Source organism: Amblyomma maculatum, chromosome 8 (genome assembly GCF_055883805.1).
Source record: "Amblyomma maculatum isolate TAMU_Amacu chromosome 8, ASM5588380v1, whole genome shotgun sequence".
Classification (NCBI taxonomy): Eukaryota; Metazoa; Arthropoda; class Arachnida; order Ixodida; family Ixodidae; genus Amblyomma; species Amblyomma maculatum.
This window is the reverse complement of record NC_139351.1, coordinates 65,826,428-65,843,259: the sequence shown is the minus strand read 5'-3', so window position 1 is coordinate 65,843,259 and position 16,832 is coordinate 65,826,428. Positions and strand designations below refer to the sequence as shown.

Below are 16,832 nucleotides of genomic sequence, written 5' to 3'. Positions count from 1 at the left end.
CCTTTTGGTTTTGGTTTTATCGACTTCAGTGTGACGTAGAATGTACTGTCTTTCCTTTAAAAGCGCCAAGTGTTGGCACCCCGGGGCAGGTACTCCCCTAATGGGGCTGGGAGAGGTAGGTCACCGCCGCTTGCGGCGGGGGCTAGCCTGCCACCGAATTTTTATCTGTTGTAGGCCGTCATTGCACCCGCCACCACTTCCGTGGTGGACGACGGCTGTTGTTGCAGCGCGCGTCTTTCTCTCCCTCTTCCGTTTCTTTCGTCTCTATTTTATCTTCTGTCTGCACGAGGCAGTGGAGGTGGCTCAGCTGCAGAGCCAGTAGCAACCCGTGCATTTTCTTTCCCTTCTTCCTACAGCCACAACAACAACAACATTAAAACCTTAGTTGAGTGTCAGCGCTGGTCCCGTGCCTTTCTCGTTCTTGTGTACCGTTGTTCGCGCTGTCTTACAATTATAATTACTGTATTTACCTTCAGTTCTGCTACTATCTTGGCAGCCTAATCTTGTTAAGACAATCTGACGCTATGCCCAAGAGCGCAGCGGAGGAACAAAGGCATTCGTGCTCCGGTTGCTTCCTCCAACAGCCTCGACCTGTCTGCGGCGCTGTCTCTTGACGGAGCTCTTGACCTTATCTACGTGTCGGCCATGCCCTGCCGTAAACAATGTCAACTGGCGCGATCGTACGAGCAAGACGCTACTTCGTGCCAAGGCCAGCGAGTCGGTAGATAACCGAGCGATTAGACCAGGGCAGCTGGCGAACTCGGAGAGACTTTTACCATCCCCTTTGGCGGCAGTGAGATAACACGCTTACTGTTTTGACATAGTAACAAAAGCTACAGAGCATGCACTGTGTGAAATCAGAAGAATGCGTAAGAGTGATACTGTGCAAGTCTTGCAGCGCAGCTGTTACAGGCGCCCGTTTCTTGGGTCGAGTGCTGGCATTGACGACGCAACTATAGAAGTGAGCTCAGCAGGATTTTTTCGCATATACTGGTGGCTGGCGTGGTTGTGGTAGCCACTGTTGAGGAAGAAAGGAGATGGTTTGAAGGGTTGTTATGACAAAAGTGGATAAATGTGGTGCGCTCTGTCTGTGGCATCTACTGCTACACACAACGCCCAAGAACTTCGCCGTGATGGTGCAGTGGTTGAGGAGCTCGACTGCTGTGCCCGATGAGGCGGGTTCGAATCCTGATCGCGGCGGCAGCTTTTCGATGGAGGACAAAAGCAAGGCGCCCGTGTGCTGTGCGATGTTAGCGCACGGTAAAGAACCGCAGGCGGTCGAAATTTCCGCAGTCCTCCACTACGGCATCTCTTATTGCCTGAGTCGAATAGGTACGTTAAACCCCATGAGCCAAACCAAACCAACGCCAAAGAAGAGGCTCGGTGGCGCCAGTGTAGTGCGATTGGAGCGATGAAGTGAACAGAAGTAGTAGCTGATGATTGAGTGAGTGAAATATGTAAAGCAACGTGTATAGTACACTGGATAAATGAATGCGTATCCCTAATTCTTTCGATGATAACTTACTCCAACGCGTAGAAAAGCCACGACATTTCCTTTGCCGACTGATCAGCGTCAGCCGTTGCCATGAATCCATACTTCTCGTCTATTTTCACATGTGAACCTGCCCTGAACTAACCCACCCTACCGCATTTAAACTTTGCTCAAATGCCTTATCTGTATTGATAGCTCGGAGTCACAAAACTGATAAATTACTTAAAACTGTCAAGGAGCCCCAGCCCTGACAAGATCCTTGCGAAAGTACTCAAGTCCACGAGAGTTAGTTTCGACCTTATCTTACAGATGATTCACCTATAGTCCTTAGTTCGCAGTTCGATTCGAGATGAATATAAACTAAGAGTATACCCAGTGGTCGAATCAGGAAACCACCCTGATCCATCTACATATCACCCCATTTGATTAAATTGCATAGCCTTGGAAACCACCTTATAATAACTCTTTTTTTTTTTTGCAAATTAGCATGGTTTCCGCCCCGGTCTTTCATGTTACACCCAACTCTTTGAATTCACTACTGACCTTCACTTTACCCTTGACTCACCTTCAAATCCATGTAATATTTCTGGACTTCTCTAAGGTGAAATGAGAGAGAGAAGATGACTACACAGTATAAAAGAGGTTTTGAACAAGGGCTGAGGGGTAGCCTCAGTTCAGAAGCCGAACCAATGTTTCGGAAGGGGCTTGTCTTCCTCAAGGCAAGATGATGACTGGATGGTGGGACCGAACGTAATCGATATATACTCATGCACCTCACGTAAGCGTTCCAACATTCCCTATGCATATTCACTAAAGTAAACTCGCATATCACAGGTTGAATCTTACAAGTATATCGGCATCCTAATCGGCAATAAACTAACATGGAATGAGCATATCACAAAACTAGCTGCTGACACTTAAATGACTCTGGGCTTCATTAGGAGGTCATTTTCACTTTCACCATCCCCCATTCGTAAACTTAAGTACGAAACTTTCATTCGCCCGAAGCTCGAACACGCATCCGAAATGTGGTTCCCTCGTCAGCCATACTTAACGAAATTGAATCCATCCAGAATCGCGCCGTCTGTTTTATATATCTTTAAATTGTGACTTTCGATTCAGCATCAGCATTTTAAGGTATATCTCGGTATCATCCGACAAGCCCTAAGAGGCAACATTTCTTGTCTGTGCCTGTTCTGTACACTTTACCACAACTGCCATCATCTCTGCGATTCAATACTAGTTTCATCAGTGCGCACATCATCTCTTCTGCTCAACTCCATGAGCATCCGACGCTTACATGGGCCTGCTAACGCCTTTAACAAATCTTTTCTAACAGTTTCAAGAATGAAACCAGCTTCCTGAACGTCTGGTATGTCATCTTGCGTCATAGCTTATTGCTTCCTTTTCCTTTTATTGCAGCGCCTCATCAGTTGAAGTGTTTGTACTTGAGGCTCTGACTTTTATGCCTCTGTTTAGGCTTTCAATTTGTGTTATTTTTACATGTTACTTCCACCCCCTCTTTTGTAATGCACCACCCGGCCCCTTTAAGGGATTGGGCACCGAAATGGTCAGCGATAAAAGAATCTACACTCACAGTTCACCGTCATCATCAGCCGGACTATATACCCACTGCAGGGCGATGACCTCTTCTATATTCCTTCAATCAACCCGGTCCTGAGCCAGCTGCATCCACTTGACCCCTGCGAACTTCTTAACCTCATCCGCTCACCTAACTTTCTGCCGCCACCTGCTACGCTTTCTTTCCCATGGAATCAAATTTTTTACCCCAAGCGACCATCGGTTATCCTCTTTTTGCACTGCATGTCATGCCCATGCCCATTTCTTCTTCTTGATTTAAACTAGGATGTCATGAACTCGACTTATTTCTCTGATCCACTCATCACACTCCAGAACTTTTAACGTTATGCCTACCGTTTTCCGTTCCATATCTGTCTGCGTTGTCCTCAACTTAATTAAAACTTCAAGCTGGACTAGTTGGTAATTTCTTGTTGGAATCATTTTGTTAGTGGTAAAAACATGGACACAAAGAACAGCGGGTGTTTCTCGTGTATCGTGTTCTTTGTGTCCGTGTTTTTACCGCTAACAAAAAGATCCTCAACTTAAGTAAAACCTATTTCGTAAGCCTCCACATATCAGCTCCATAGGTGAGTACCGGTAAGGTGCAACTCATAATTTCCTCTTGAGCGATACGCTCAGGTCAAGCTAAAGCTATAATTGGGTGTTCAGCGAGACACCAATCACTCGTGCGCCGATGGCATGGAGATGCCAGGTTGGGTCTCACACCTTTCGCTGCGTAAGCGAATTGCGGAGTCGGAACGTGCGCTATCTAAATTTGTCATCTGCAGTCAGTCCGCGTTGCAGAGAGCAAGGTTTCTGCTGTGTTGTTTCAACGACACGAAGCGGTACGTGGGATATACTGGATGGCTTAGGATTAATTCATATCACCCGGGCATGTTTAACGTGCGCTAACATCGTACATTATAAGAACGTTTTTTTTTTTATTTTGCCTCCATCAAAATGCAGCTGCTTTGGTCGAGAAAGAACACGTGGAATAAGAAAGAGTGAACTGTCTTTATCGTAACCCAACACCCTCAACTGTGGTCCGAACTTCGCTATAAGGACTGTGGCCTGAACTTCGTTATAAGGAGAGGGAGGGTGGCTGTTCCTGGCCCTACGGGGCGGGGACTAGTATGTCAACGCCGCTTGCGGTGGGGGCTAGCCTGTCACCGACTGTTTAACTGTTGTAGGCCATCATTGCACCCGCCACCGCTTCAGTAGTGGATAGATGGCTTTTGCGATGCGCGTCTTTCTCTTCCTCTTCTTCGTCTTTCTTCTCTATTTCCTCTTCTGTCCGGACGAGGCAGTGGAGGTGGCTCAGTTACATGGATGGATGGAAAAACTTTATTTTCGTCAGAGAGCATGTGTGGACGATTCCGTGTTAGATGGCCATCAACCCATCGCTGACGGTGACCTGAGTGGCCTACTCCACGGCCCTGGTCTGGACGACCGGGTCTGAGCTGGTCAACACGGTCTCCCACTGCTCGAGGGAAGGATCACGCATAATATCCGCCGGTGGCGGTGCTATGCTGCAGCTCCATAATATGTGGTCATAGGTTGCCAATTCCTGACACCATTTACACTGCGGCTGAATGTCCGGGTAAATTTTGCACAACACGTATGGGTTGAAGAAAGAAAATGCACGGGCCTGCTACTGGCTCTGGCTCAGTTACAGAGCCAGTAGCATGGCCTGTGCATTTTCTTTTCTTTCTTCCTACAGCCACAACAACAACAACAACAACAACTTCGTTATAATATAATTTATTCCTTCAAATGCAATACAAACGTTTGGCGTAAAACAGTAATAAAAAACAGCTCTCTTTTTGAAACGATTTGCCTCTGTGGCACACTGGGTGGACTGCAAAGCACCTCTAGTGTTGCAAATCTCCAAGAGATAAGGCCCCGCCAATGGTTATGACGTTCACCAATCCTGCCTCTACATGACAAACCTCGTGCGATCTAAACGTTTGAACAAAGGTGCACATCTATAAAATGCTACTTTTCATAGCTTTTTTTTTAGAAGCTAAATGAGCCGAAATTACTGCCAACAAGCTGTTACAGCTGGCTGTTCTGCAGCTTTTTTTTTTTTTCTCTTTTTTAGGCTTCAATGTCACATAGCGACTCAGGCTATGAGAGACGCCGTAGTGGAGGACTCTGGAAATTTTGACCGCCCGGGATTCTTTAACGTCAACTGACATCGTCCAGCACACTGGCGCATTGCTTCTCGCTTCCACCGAAAATCGGCTGCCGAGGCCGATATTTGAACCCGCGTCCATCGGTTCAACAGACGACCGCTTTGATCACGGCTCCACCGCGAAAGCTTTTATGGAGTTAGCTTTCAAAGGTTGAACGGAGGTCGCGTCATTTGCGTACCACGCTATTATAAATGCGAGAGCATTAACTACGCTATGTTCCCAAATTTCTGACCGCTTAACGTGTCCGCAGCAGCTGCGAGTAATTGAGAATTAATGAGTGGTGTCAATAGATAGAGGGGAACGTAATGTAGTGTCCGAAAAATTAATTAGGTCAATAACTTAATTAAATAATTTATTAGAATAACTGGCTCACAGGAAAGGAAAGGCGCAGTATCTGTCCCACTTGATTCTTGTCCCACTTGTCCCACAGATTGATTTATAGGAAGGGAAAGGCGAGGTAACTGTCTCACTTGTTTTCTGTGGACACCGCAACCGCGCCGTAAGGGAAGGGAGGAAGGTGGGAGTGAAAGTGGAAAGAGAGAAAGAGGAGCCGTAGTTGAGGGCTACGGAGTAATTTCGACCACCTGGGGATCTTTAACGTGCGCTGACATCGCACAGCATCACGGACGCCTCTTCGTTTCGCCTCCATCGAAACGCAGCCGCCGAGGTCGGGTTCGAAACCGGGTACTCCGGCAGAGTAGTCGGGCGTCTTACCACAGCACCACCCCGGCGGGGCCGCGGTAACTGTCTCAGTTGTTTTCTATGGGCGGAAAGAGAGAAAGGGTTACCGTAGTGGATCTGACGTCACGCGATCGGAAGTAGAGCTGAAAAAGGGCATAGGAAGGAATTGGCGCGAAATTGGAAAGTACCAAAGACATTGGTAAACTAATCTGGCAATGCCCCGATTTTCCGGGAGCTAAAGAAACTGATCCCCTTGATCAAATTACCTGGGAGTCCTACATCCGCAGCCCAAATGTGGATGAACAAAAGATCGTGCTACGCCTGGCGGAGGAGGCTTACTCCAAGACCTTCTCTGCGGCCACGACGCAGGAGAGCTGCCAAGGAGACCCTCCCCCTGGCTGAGCCCCTGCCCCGAGATCCATGTCGGTGTAAATAAGGTCTCCTCACTCACTCGCTCACTCACTTACAAACAAGAAGTGAATTGAGCAACCAGAAGCAACCAACAGCAGCATCCGTGCTTTCACATTACTCCAATGCAGTTTCTGCTGTGCTCTTTACGTTTTACGCCACAAACAGTGAACGTGCTGTTTGTTGGTCACGTAATGGTGACGTAGTGTAAGGTTGGTTAGCCGCAGCTAGCTCTCTCGGCTGACGAAGAAGCGGCCCTGCAAGAACGCCACCACCCTTTCACGTCAATTAACGCCCTTACAACGCAGCAAGAGCCCGTTCGAAAGGCAGTCGAAAGAACTTTTGAAGAAAGTTGAAAGATTCAAAAGGCAGGCTGAATTACAAGGCACGATAACAACGCTTATAATGCAGTTCAAAAGGAATCCATTCAGTTTTGTGCGTCGGTATGTGAAAGACTGTCTGGTTGCAAATAATACGCACAAACATTAAAATACAAAAAGAACTAATTTCAGCCATTTACGGCCCGTATATCAGGACACATGGTCAGTAGACATGCTGAAGGGAATAAAGAAATACCACAAGAAGTTTCTATCTCGCCGTTATCTTCGGGGACTTGCTTTTATACTGCTGAATAGACAATAACTAGGGAGAGCCACATGCAGTAATCAGTACAGTAGCGACACCTACCTGGAACAAAGAATCGCGCCACTTTGGTTGCTATTGTCCTATGGCATCTACTGCGAATGCATGCAGCTTGCTTGTGTGTATCTGTTTTTGTCTGTGTGTGCGATGAGCTTGTCTGGCTTTACTGACGACGGAACACTCCGCGAGATGATATCCGCTAGCAGCGTGCCAAGCCTTCTGTGCATGTGACTTTGCGTCCTTGGAAGCTCGTTTGCGGCAAGATTGCTCGGCTCTACAGTTTCAAAACAACTCCGGACCCCCTGATTGCATCATAGTGGGATTCTAGCGTGACCCCGTTTCAACACTTTCGCAATCCGCCTTTCAGCCCCAAATGGAGTTCGCGTTTTCTCCGAGAAAGTCAAGGGAAATGCATAAAATATCGCTGTAGGGATTGTGCAATGAATACATCTCAACACCCTAAGTTCTCGTGTCGCCATCCTTATCAGCCATGTTATATACGTCTCATGGAGCAGATCATTTGCATTAATCTCCAGTTATCTCGGCCATGCGCCAGCCACGGCTCTCTTATCTCCGCAAAGCTCAAACGCATTCTTAACTAAGCCTGGGCTGCGCTCGCATTTCGTTCATAGCCATTCTGTCACACGCAATTGTTTATCACTTCTACGCTTGAAATTATCTTGCCAAGTCATTTTCTTTTTAATCTGCTAGGATGAATAACATTCGCTATACGCGATGACGTGCAGACCAGCTCGTTTCTTACAAGAACCCGTGTAGCCGCTCAGGTGCGTGTAACATTTTTTTTAAACAATGTCGCTATCTTTCTGCCAATATTGTTACTTTTCGGAAATCGCTTCCCATATCTTGCATCGCCACAAGTTGTTTTCTTCAACCGTGAAGTTCCGCCCCACAAGAGAAAACAGGATACTGTGTTCTGGATCACCGGTCCTGGTGCTACATTAAAGCGTGTATACATGGAAGGAGCCCCTACTAAAGCGTTCAGGCACTCGATAGACCCTGGTAGCCCCATCATGTCATGCTTTGAGTGCTTTGGCAGGCAAATGCGCTTGAAAGGTGGTGCTCTAATATTAGATCACACCATATCAGGAAGCACTGGCACCTGACCCACAGGCATGTGCAAATTGCGCTGTATGAATATAAGTTGCCCCACAATTGAACACGTCTAGAGTTCGCAAATTTTGTCACTGTGCTTGTCATCATCATGATTGACCAATTTCGCGTTAGTTTGTGCTATTCTGAAAAACAAATGCTATAACGAAGTGACCCGCCATTGTGGCATATAGTACTCATACGCTCGGCTAGTGACCCGGAGTACCCCGGGTTCGAACCCGACCGTGCTAGTCGCGTTTCGATGGAGGGAAAATCAGGGCGTCCGCGTGCTGTGCGACGTCAGTGCACGTTAAAGATCCCGAGGGGGTCAAATTAATCCCAAGCCCCCCACTACGACACCTCTTCCTCTCTTGCTTATTTCACTCCCACCTTCCTTCCCGGAAGGCGCGGTTCAGGTGACCGCCAAGAAGTGTGACGGGTACTGCTCATTTACTTTCTTATGACAATTTTACTATAACAATGTGTCCATGTGCATTAAATTGTTAGTACTGGATGTGGATGAGTAGATGTCCTTTGCCTGGAAAAGAATTGAGCTTGATAGGGATTAATTTAAATTGGTCCACAAGAAATTGGTTTCCTCTACGGCGTTTCCGTAGAGGCGAAACGGACAAGCTTCTGAGTGCCCGGCGACGTTAGTAGATGTTAAGATCACCAGTTGGTCGAAATTAGTTCTTAACCCTCAACTACGGCACCTCTTTCTCTCTTTCCGCGTTCCCTCCAACCTTCCTCCCTTCCCTTACAGTCCAGTTCAGGAGTCCTAATAAAAGATGCGACAGATACAGCGCCTTTCCTTTCCTAAATAAACAATTATAAATTCCAGAAGAGTGCAAATACGGGTTGGTTAGTACAGCCTTTGTCAAAAATATACAGCCCAAGAGTTTTGCTTCTAAGCACCGTAACAGAGGTCGTTGGGCATCTGCAATGTTCGAAACCACGTATATGACAAATTTCATTCTTTCTCTTCTCTAGTTTACCCATACATTCCAGTATTGCTTCCAGGAGCCTCGTTACAGGGCTTAGAAGCGAACCCCTTGGGCTGTATATTTTTGACAAAGACTGTACATGCTTAAGAATCGAGTATGTGTCTGTAGCTCACGTGTCCCGTCTCCCCTAGCGCTGTTTTACTCGAAACAATTATACCTCCACGATGAACAAACAACGGTGGCGTATTTTAACACGAAATCGATTCCAAAGATCTGAATGTTTTTTATTGCGAAATCAATACTAAGCCAGGTCTAACCGCTTGTCGCTGTGTGCCCGAGCCGGCGCTGAGCCGAACAGAAGAAGAAGAAGAAGAGAAAGAAGAAGAAGAAGAAGAAGAAGAAGAAGAAGAAGAAGAAGAAGAAGAAGAAGAAGAAGAAGAAGAAGAAGAAGAAGAAGAAGAAGAAGAAGGAGAAGAAGAAGAAGAAGAAGAAGAAGAAGAAGAAGAAGAAGAAGAAGAAGAAGAAGAAGAAGAAGAAGAAGAAGAAGAAGAAACGCCCGGTCACCCGCAGCTAATGTTCTCGCTCCATATTCGGTTCAGCAGCGTTGAACCCTTCTAATTTTATTGCGAACGCAATACTACCCCAGGTCTAACCGCTCGTCGCTCTGTGCCGTGTCCGTGGAAGAACGAGAAGAAGAAGAAGAAGGAGAAGAAGAAAATTAAGGATAAGAATAAGAAGAAAAAGAATAAGGAGAAGAATAAGAAAAGAAAAAGAAGAAGAGGAACACTCGGCCCCCCGCAGCTAATGCGGGTTCAGCAGCGTTAATCCTTCTAATTTTTTTTTTTTGTGCTAATTTCCGTTTTACGACTACAGCAAGGCCGAGGCGGGCTTTTTCGCGACACAGGGCCCGTACGCTACCACATGAAACAAATATAATACTGTAAGCAGCAAATACTTACAAGATGCGGGTTTGTAGGAATTTTGTTTTCAAAGTGATACAATCCAATCTGAACACTTCAGCTGCTTTCAAGTACGAGAGGTACCAGGCATATTCATGGACGACGCCGATGCCTGCCTGGAGAGGATATTTTCAAATCGCTATTGTCGGCGTAGGTGCTATGTTTGAGCCCAGGATTGTGGTATTGACCTAAAGCTTTAATGCCCGCACCCCTGGGCAAAGGGAGCACTGATGTGCAGCCCTGGAGTGGTATGGACCGCGGAGGTCGCCGGGGCCTAGGGAATCCCGGCCATCTATTAAACATCCTCCCTGCTTTGATTGCTAATTTAATAGTCTTCGTGAATCGTCACAAAATTATTTTAATCACTTTTATCTGTGCATGAGATTACATGAGAAATATTTCACAACATGGGCTCGGGAATAAGAGGATGAAATCTCGCAAATACTGGAAATATGTCTCGCCATTAGCTGATTTCCTTGTAATGATGTCAAATACACCTTCTTTCATTGCATGTTGCTGAGGAAACCGTCGTGAACTTCGTGTGTCCCTGCAGGTTTCGTAAAGAATCGATCTGCTTTTGCGATATATAAGTCGCGGCAAATGTCTGAATTTGGCGGAGAAGCGGAAAACGTTCCAGCAACATAGCGTCATAAATTGCAGTTGGTGCGAATTTATGCGTCGCTCTGAAGTCATAGACAATATAGCAACAGTCACTAAATTTTCATTGACTTTTTGCAGCGTCACCTGTGGTTGAATCGGAGAACTTCTCTTACTCAAGCGGATGTTGCGAAAATATCGAATGTTAATCTCTCCAAGGCCACAAAGGACGCCGACATTATGTAGTTCCCCCGGCAAGTTTATCGCAAAGGACGATATGCTTTTGATGCATGGTTTCGAAGCTGTAGCGTTGAAAATTTTTTCAATACTCTTATCTCGACGCCGAAGCGTGTCGCAATGGGTTGAACTGCACCGCGGCTGCGGTAGTGTTACTGCCGAATGTTGCGAATACTATCCGTTTTCCAAGGTGGGCGTTTTCCGACGCTCTTGATCGTGGCAGCTTTTCGATTGCGCTTCATGACGGCGCGTCGAGATGGTGTGAGTACTTCCGCGAGTTTCAGTCCAAGGAACGTCTAGACTGGGGTGGGGACAAGGGCTGCACTTGCCACCGTATCCCGCTGCGCCGTTTTCAAAGACGCGTCCACAGCACGGTGCAATAATACTCTTTCACCGTGGTCTGCAGCTAGCCTTGCGCACAACCTTGCATGTGGCCTGCGAAATGGGAGTCACAGGAGACTGGTGTCGCTGAGGTTCACATACCTACTGGTGCTTCAAATGTTCCTTGATTTATGGTTATTGTTCAATGCTGACAGATATTCCATCTCCTTCTGTAGACAATAAATTCATGAATTTAAGTCGTCAAATTCGAATTGCTCCTTAAATGCGGCTCTTTATCTTGGTATCCCCATACATTGAAGGACGCGCTTGCCACGTGTCTTCTGTTTCGTGTTGTCTCTCAGTCATACACTGCAGCACCCACCCTGTGTACTTCGTTCAGGAATTATCAGGGGCTACATTTTTGGTATTCGTGCGCGCTGCCGTTTGGACATGTGATTGTCTCGCTACGGTTTCGAAACCTTTTGAGAACCTGCTCACTTTCTGCGTGCAGTCACGAAATTTTGGCAATAAATTAACGGGACGATATCAGTAATACTTTCATATTTTTGCTGCACACCGCACGTCTTGTTCCTTCTGCCTAACATTGCCAGGTGCCCAGCTATTCCTAACGTCACCTCAATGCTAGCTCAGCATCAACGGTAGCTAGCATATTTCAAAGTAAGCGTTGGTTGCTCAGCCGTTCTTCATACGAGCCTAATAATTGCGTTCTCGAGCACACACCAGTGACGCGAATTCCTGCTTCTGCATTGTGACTGACACGCTAACTTGTTTGCACATTCTTACAGTGTAGGTTTTTAACGTTCGCTCCTAAGTCTGCTCGGCTTGATCGGGCCCTTTTTACTGTATGTTCAGAAACGCCCACGTCTTGAAAACATGGAAATCGCTGCGTCATCCTCGCCTTCAAAGACGGTCGTGCTGTCTTCTTCGGTCTGCATCACTGGCTGCCGTCCGCTCTGTCGAGCGCGTTTCGTCTGCTCTTGGCTGCCTCCAGCCTTTACGCAGCTGTCTGCTGATTAGCTCTCGTCCATCTTATCGTATCGCCGTCTCGCGTCGACCCCTTGTTGTCGCGGCAGCAGCCACCGCCGTCGGTCAGGAAGCGACCGCGTGCGTCGAGCCTCTACCGGCACCTGCGGCCTCCCCAAAAAGCCCTCCGTCATCCCGGAGAAGTCCCGAGTGCGCCAATTGATTTAGAAACCAGTTAACCACATCAGAGAAGAAAGCGAGATGCAGCGGCTGCCCAGGATATCGGCGTCTTGCGCGGCTCATGGCTTCCTCAAGGCTGCCGGGCGCACCGAAGGTGCCACCAAGGCGGTTAACCGTTCTCGACTGCTAGTGCGTCGCGCCAAGTCGTCGAGTCCAGCACTGGATCGCCTTCTACCGATTCACGACGACTTCTGCAGCCGCCATCTAGGGCCCCGTAACAAGGACCAGAAAGCGATGCTCGACTATCTAGGCCTTAAGGTAAGTGATTGCGAAACCTCAGTATGCAGGGCTCTGTGCTCTCGGTTCAACTATTGGCCATAAGCGAAGGAAAATCGCGCGTGCTGACTCGTTCAAAGTCATAACCTAACCCGCGGCTTGAGGAGGAGGCGAAAGCGTGTGGAGAGATCGCGTCGCCGGAGGAGGCGTTAGGATAAATTTGAACACGTGGTATTCTTTGACGCACACTGCCTTCTTACTACAATTTCGCCTGTGCCCAAATACGACTACCTTATTGGGGTTGGATCCATGACCTAGCCTATGCTTGGCATCCAAACGCCGTGATTATTGAACCAAATTTGCGGTCCGTGTGATCTCTCGGATGTGAAACTACAAAAATCGGGCTTTACTCCCCCACCCCACTCCCGGAAAAAAAAAGATTAGAGATAGAGGGGGAGGGCGGGGGGTAATTATGTGCATATTTGGAGCAGGAATGCCAAAATTGCCTTGTTTCTTCAGACGAAAGAAGAGAGCCTTGCGAGCGTTTTGACACAAACTAAATAAGTTGCTTTCACGGGTGATTCACGCAAAGAAAAAAAAATCAGCCATTCCTTCCTGGCGTATGTATGTCTAAACGGGCACGTAACGCGTTGCCTGTACTGCATAATTTGGCCTTCTTGCCGTGATCACATGCGGTTTTGATAATACCTGCTTGCTGCTGAGTGAAGGCGACTATGATACAAAGAGGAAGGTCTGCCAAAGCTTTCCTCCTATCCAGCGACGTCTGCAGTAGCGGATACTGAAAGTTCAGCTAGTCCAAAATATTTTCTTGCTATTCATTCCGACAAAGTTAACAAAGTGCACTAAGTCCAATTATCACGTATGTATTATACTGCTCCGCAAAGAAGGAGGTAGAAAGTTCAATCACTTTCTTTCTTCCGGGAAATAGTCAGTACTTGGTAGATTTGTGATCGTTGCAATCACTAAGTTTTATGAAAGTTCAAAGAAAGTTTATTAAAACTATGAATGGGCATGACGCGGAAGTAAAGATACTGAGTGAGAACGTTAGTGCCGAAAACTTTGGGACAGTGACTGAACGGAAACGTTCTAGCCCGAATTGTTTTAATGCAAAAAAAGCTTTGGATGAACACTTTTTAACTGAAACGTCGCATAGTTGCACTCTTGCACTAGTTGTTTTGGATTAGCTAAACATTTTAGATAAAAGCTTGTGAACGAAAACCTTGAAGGAAAAATTCAGCTTGAAGTTGTAACCTCAAGCATTGCCTTTCGCAGTGCTTTATTTTAGCTTGCTTCTTTCGCTGCTACTTTTTCGTTTCCGATTGATCTTCTCTCTCATTCTACGTGAAGCAAACAGTGAAAGCAGATGCCAGAAATGCATGTTGGTAACAAAGAAATGTTTTCGCACTTCTGAAAAACTGCTGATTCTATGCCAGTCATAAATTGACGCTTCTCTAAGGGACGCGATAAGGGCAGGTTTTCGCGCAAACATGCCTATCGCAGTTGAATGACACTTGGTGAGTACAGCCCGCTTTGGACGCGTGTAGAAACGCTGACGTCCTTTCGATACGCATGTGTATAAGGTCGCACTGCCGCGGTGACTGATTTTAAATCAGTGACGAGCACGGGAATCGGCCCTTCTTGCCCAGACTTGTTGGTGCTGGCTCCCTGGCGCGAAAGTGAGGAGGTTAGATAGCAGAACGCTACCCGTCCTTAATGCTGTGTCGAAGCATTCCGGTCTTCCTGACGGCCGAGAAAGAGCAGTCATGAGAACTCCTGCAGACACAGCCCCCAGACGCAGTTTCAGTCCAAGGGCAAGCATTTGTGATTTGTCTAGACTGCACAAAATGAAAATGCTGGCATATTACACGTCTTTCATATCCCCCTGGGTAGATGCTTAAAAAGGATGTGACGACATGTGCGCTTGTTATCTTCATCGCCGGTCCTCCCTCGAGTGCATGTAAGATGACGGCTAAGTGGCTACGCAAACTGAACAGTGAGGGATTGAGTACGGACTCGTACGACGTCAAATGAAAGCTGAAGCTTGTAGTCATGCACTAGCAATCCACCGCAGCGATTCCTTTGTCAGTGGGAACTTGTTGTCTTGCTGCGGACGACAAATGAGATTACACTTTAAGAGGTATTGACAGTCGGCGTTGTTGCTAGTGTTCTCGGCTGCTTTTTTCGAATGTCTTTTGCCGTCCTTGAAAGCGCACTAGGGCAAATTCAGCCAATTTTACCGCGGAAGTGTTACAAGAAGACCCCCTTCTCAACAAAATCCAGTGTTGTCGCCGTCGAGTTTCTCAACGTTGTGAGCGAAAAATCAACAGCATGCCTCTGGCAGGTGACATGGCTGGCAGCTGATTGATCTGCACGTTGTGGCGTCGCGAAAACACGTGACATGACCGAGTTTTCGGGAGCTGTCTATCTCGGGCAGCTCCTTGAGATGCTCCTTTGTGTGTGTGTGTGTGTGTGGGGGGGGGGGGGGGGGGCTCACCCGCTCTTTGAAAGGAGCGGCTCCGAAGATCCGGATCACTCCGGAGCGACCCATTCCTAAGTGGAATCCGTTCACTTCGTTATCATGCTGTTGTCGACGCCTCCCTGCGTCCGGAAAGCGCTGCGCCCGCATGCTTTCACGTTGCAAGTCATATGCTAAGCGCGCCGTAGGCAGAGAAATAAGCATACTACCGAGAATTGGTTTGAAAAATGGAGCTTTTCATTCCTCGCTGCACACGACAGAGACATGTAATCGTAAGGAAAAAAAAAACGCATCGCTGTATGAATGTGCAGTTGTAACTTAGCCTCAGAGATGAAAACAAACGAAAATTCGTTACGCAATCATAATTCCCTTAAAATATTTCCGGTCAGGGGCGGCTCGTGACCGCCACTTATATTTTGTACATTGCCCCGCCGGGGTGGCGCAGTGGTTACGGCGCTCGACTACCGTTCCCAAGGACGCGGGATCGAATCCCGGCCTCGGCGGCCGCTTTTCGATGGAGGCGAAAAGCAAGGCGCCCGTGTGCTGTGCGATGTCAGTGCACGTTAAAGAACCCCAGGTGGTCGAAATTTCCGGAGTCCTCCACTACGGCGTCTCTCATAGCCTGAGTCGCTTTGGGACGTTAAACCCAACAAACCAACCAACCTATATTTTGTACATTCTTAAACCTCCATTTCCAGTCCGAGTACCTTCTTTAGACATAACGCTGTAAGCAAATAATACACGGCCGTTTCAAATTGGCCAAGAGGTCTCTTACACGATTGCGTGGAGAAAACAGGGCCCGTATTCCGAGTTTGCGTCGTTACCGAAGTGTTCCTATCTCACGTTACCTCGAGTCATCTGATTGGTGTAAACGCCAGAACATATTGCCACCTCTTCCGATTCCGTAGAGGGAATACCCGGTTCTGGCATTTCGACCAATCAGATGACTTGAAGTCACGTGAGATAGCAACACTTTCGATAACGACACAGACCCGGATTACGGGTCCTGCAAGATCCTATCCTGCAGGATCCTATATTGTACAGGTCCTACCAGGTCCTATACCAGGTCCTTCAGGATCCTATACCTTACAGGTTCGTTTTCAGCGCTCCTGAAATAAATGCAGAAAGCAAACGCAACACTGCACTGGGTAAAAACTTCTCTACGCTGTATGTTCTGCCGAGCTGTTGAAATCTTGCCCCAATCATGTAGGGGCCGCTGCAACGGGCGAATGGGTTCTCGTAATCTCTTATTCAGAGATTACGATATGGCTTGTCGCGACCCAGAACACTCGTTCTGAGATTACGAAACGTCTGACGCCTCACCCACAGACTACGGGAACGTACAAACACGGTCAAATAAAGGGTAGCCATTCGTAAATCTGGCCACGTACTAAAAACACTGTTGTATGGGGCGCTTTTTAGTCGGCGGCTATTTCCAAAGGCATGACCATGAACACGGCGATGATTGTGACAATTTCGCTTGCTCAAACAGGAGAGGAAAATGAAGCAGAACGTTGAATAGTTTTCAAATGTCTGTGATTGAAATCTAAGGGGGGCCCCGCCGGGGTGGTACAGTGGTAAGACGCCCGACTACTGTCCGGAGTTCCCGGGTTCGAACCCGACCTCGGCGGCTGCGTTTCGATGGAGGCGAAACGAAGTGGCGTCCGTGTGCTGTGCGATGTCAGCGCACGTTAAAGATCCCCAGGTTGTCGAAATTACTCCGTAGCT

At 47.5% G+C, this 16,832-nt stretch overlaps 1 protein-coding gene across 1 annotated transcript in view; it reads left to right on the top strand.

Moving 5' to 3' along the window:
• The first annotated feature begins 10,941 nt into the window (after positions 1-10,941).
• LOC146181333 (glycine dehydrogenase (decarboxylating), mitochondrial) overlaps positions 10,942-16,832 on the top strand; it is a 47,065-nt gene continuing 41,174 nt past the window's right edge. The window contains exon 1 of the mRNA XM_084576389.1: positions 10,942-12,649. Within this exon, the coding sequence (XP_084432515.1) occupies positions 12,413-12,649 (237 nt within the window). The 5' untranslated portion in view covers positions 10,942-12,412. The remainder of the gene's footprint in view (positions 12,650-16,832) is intronic.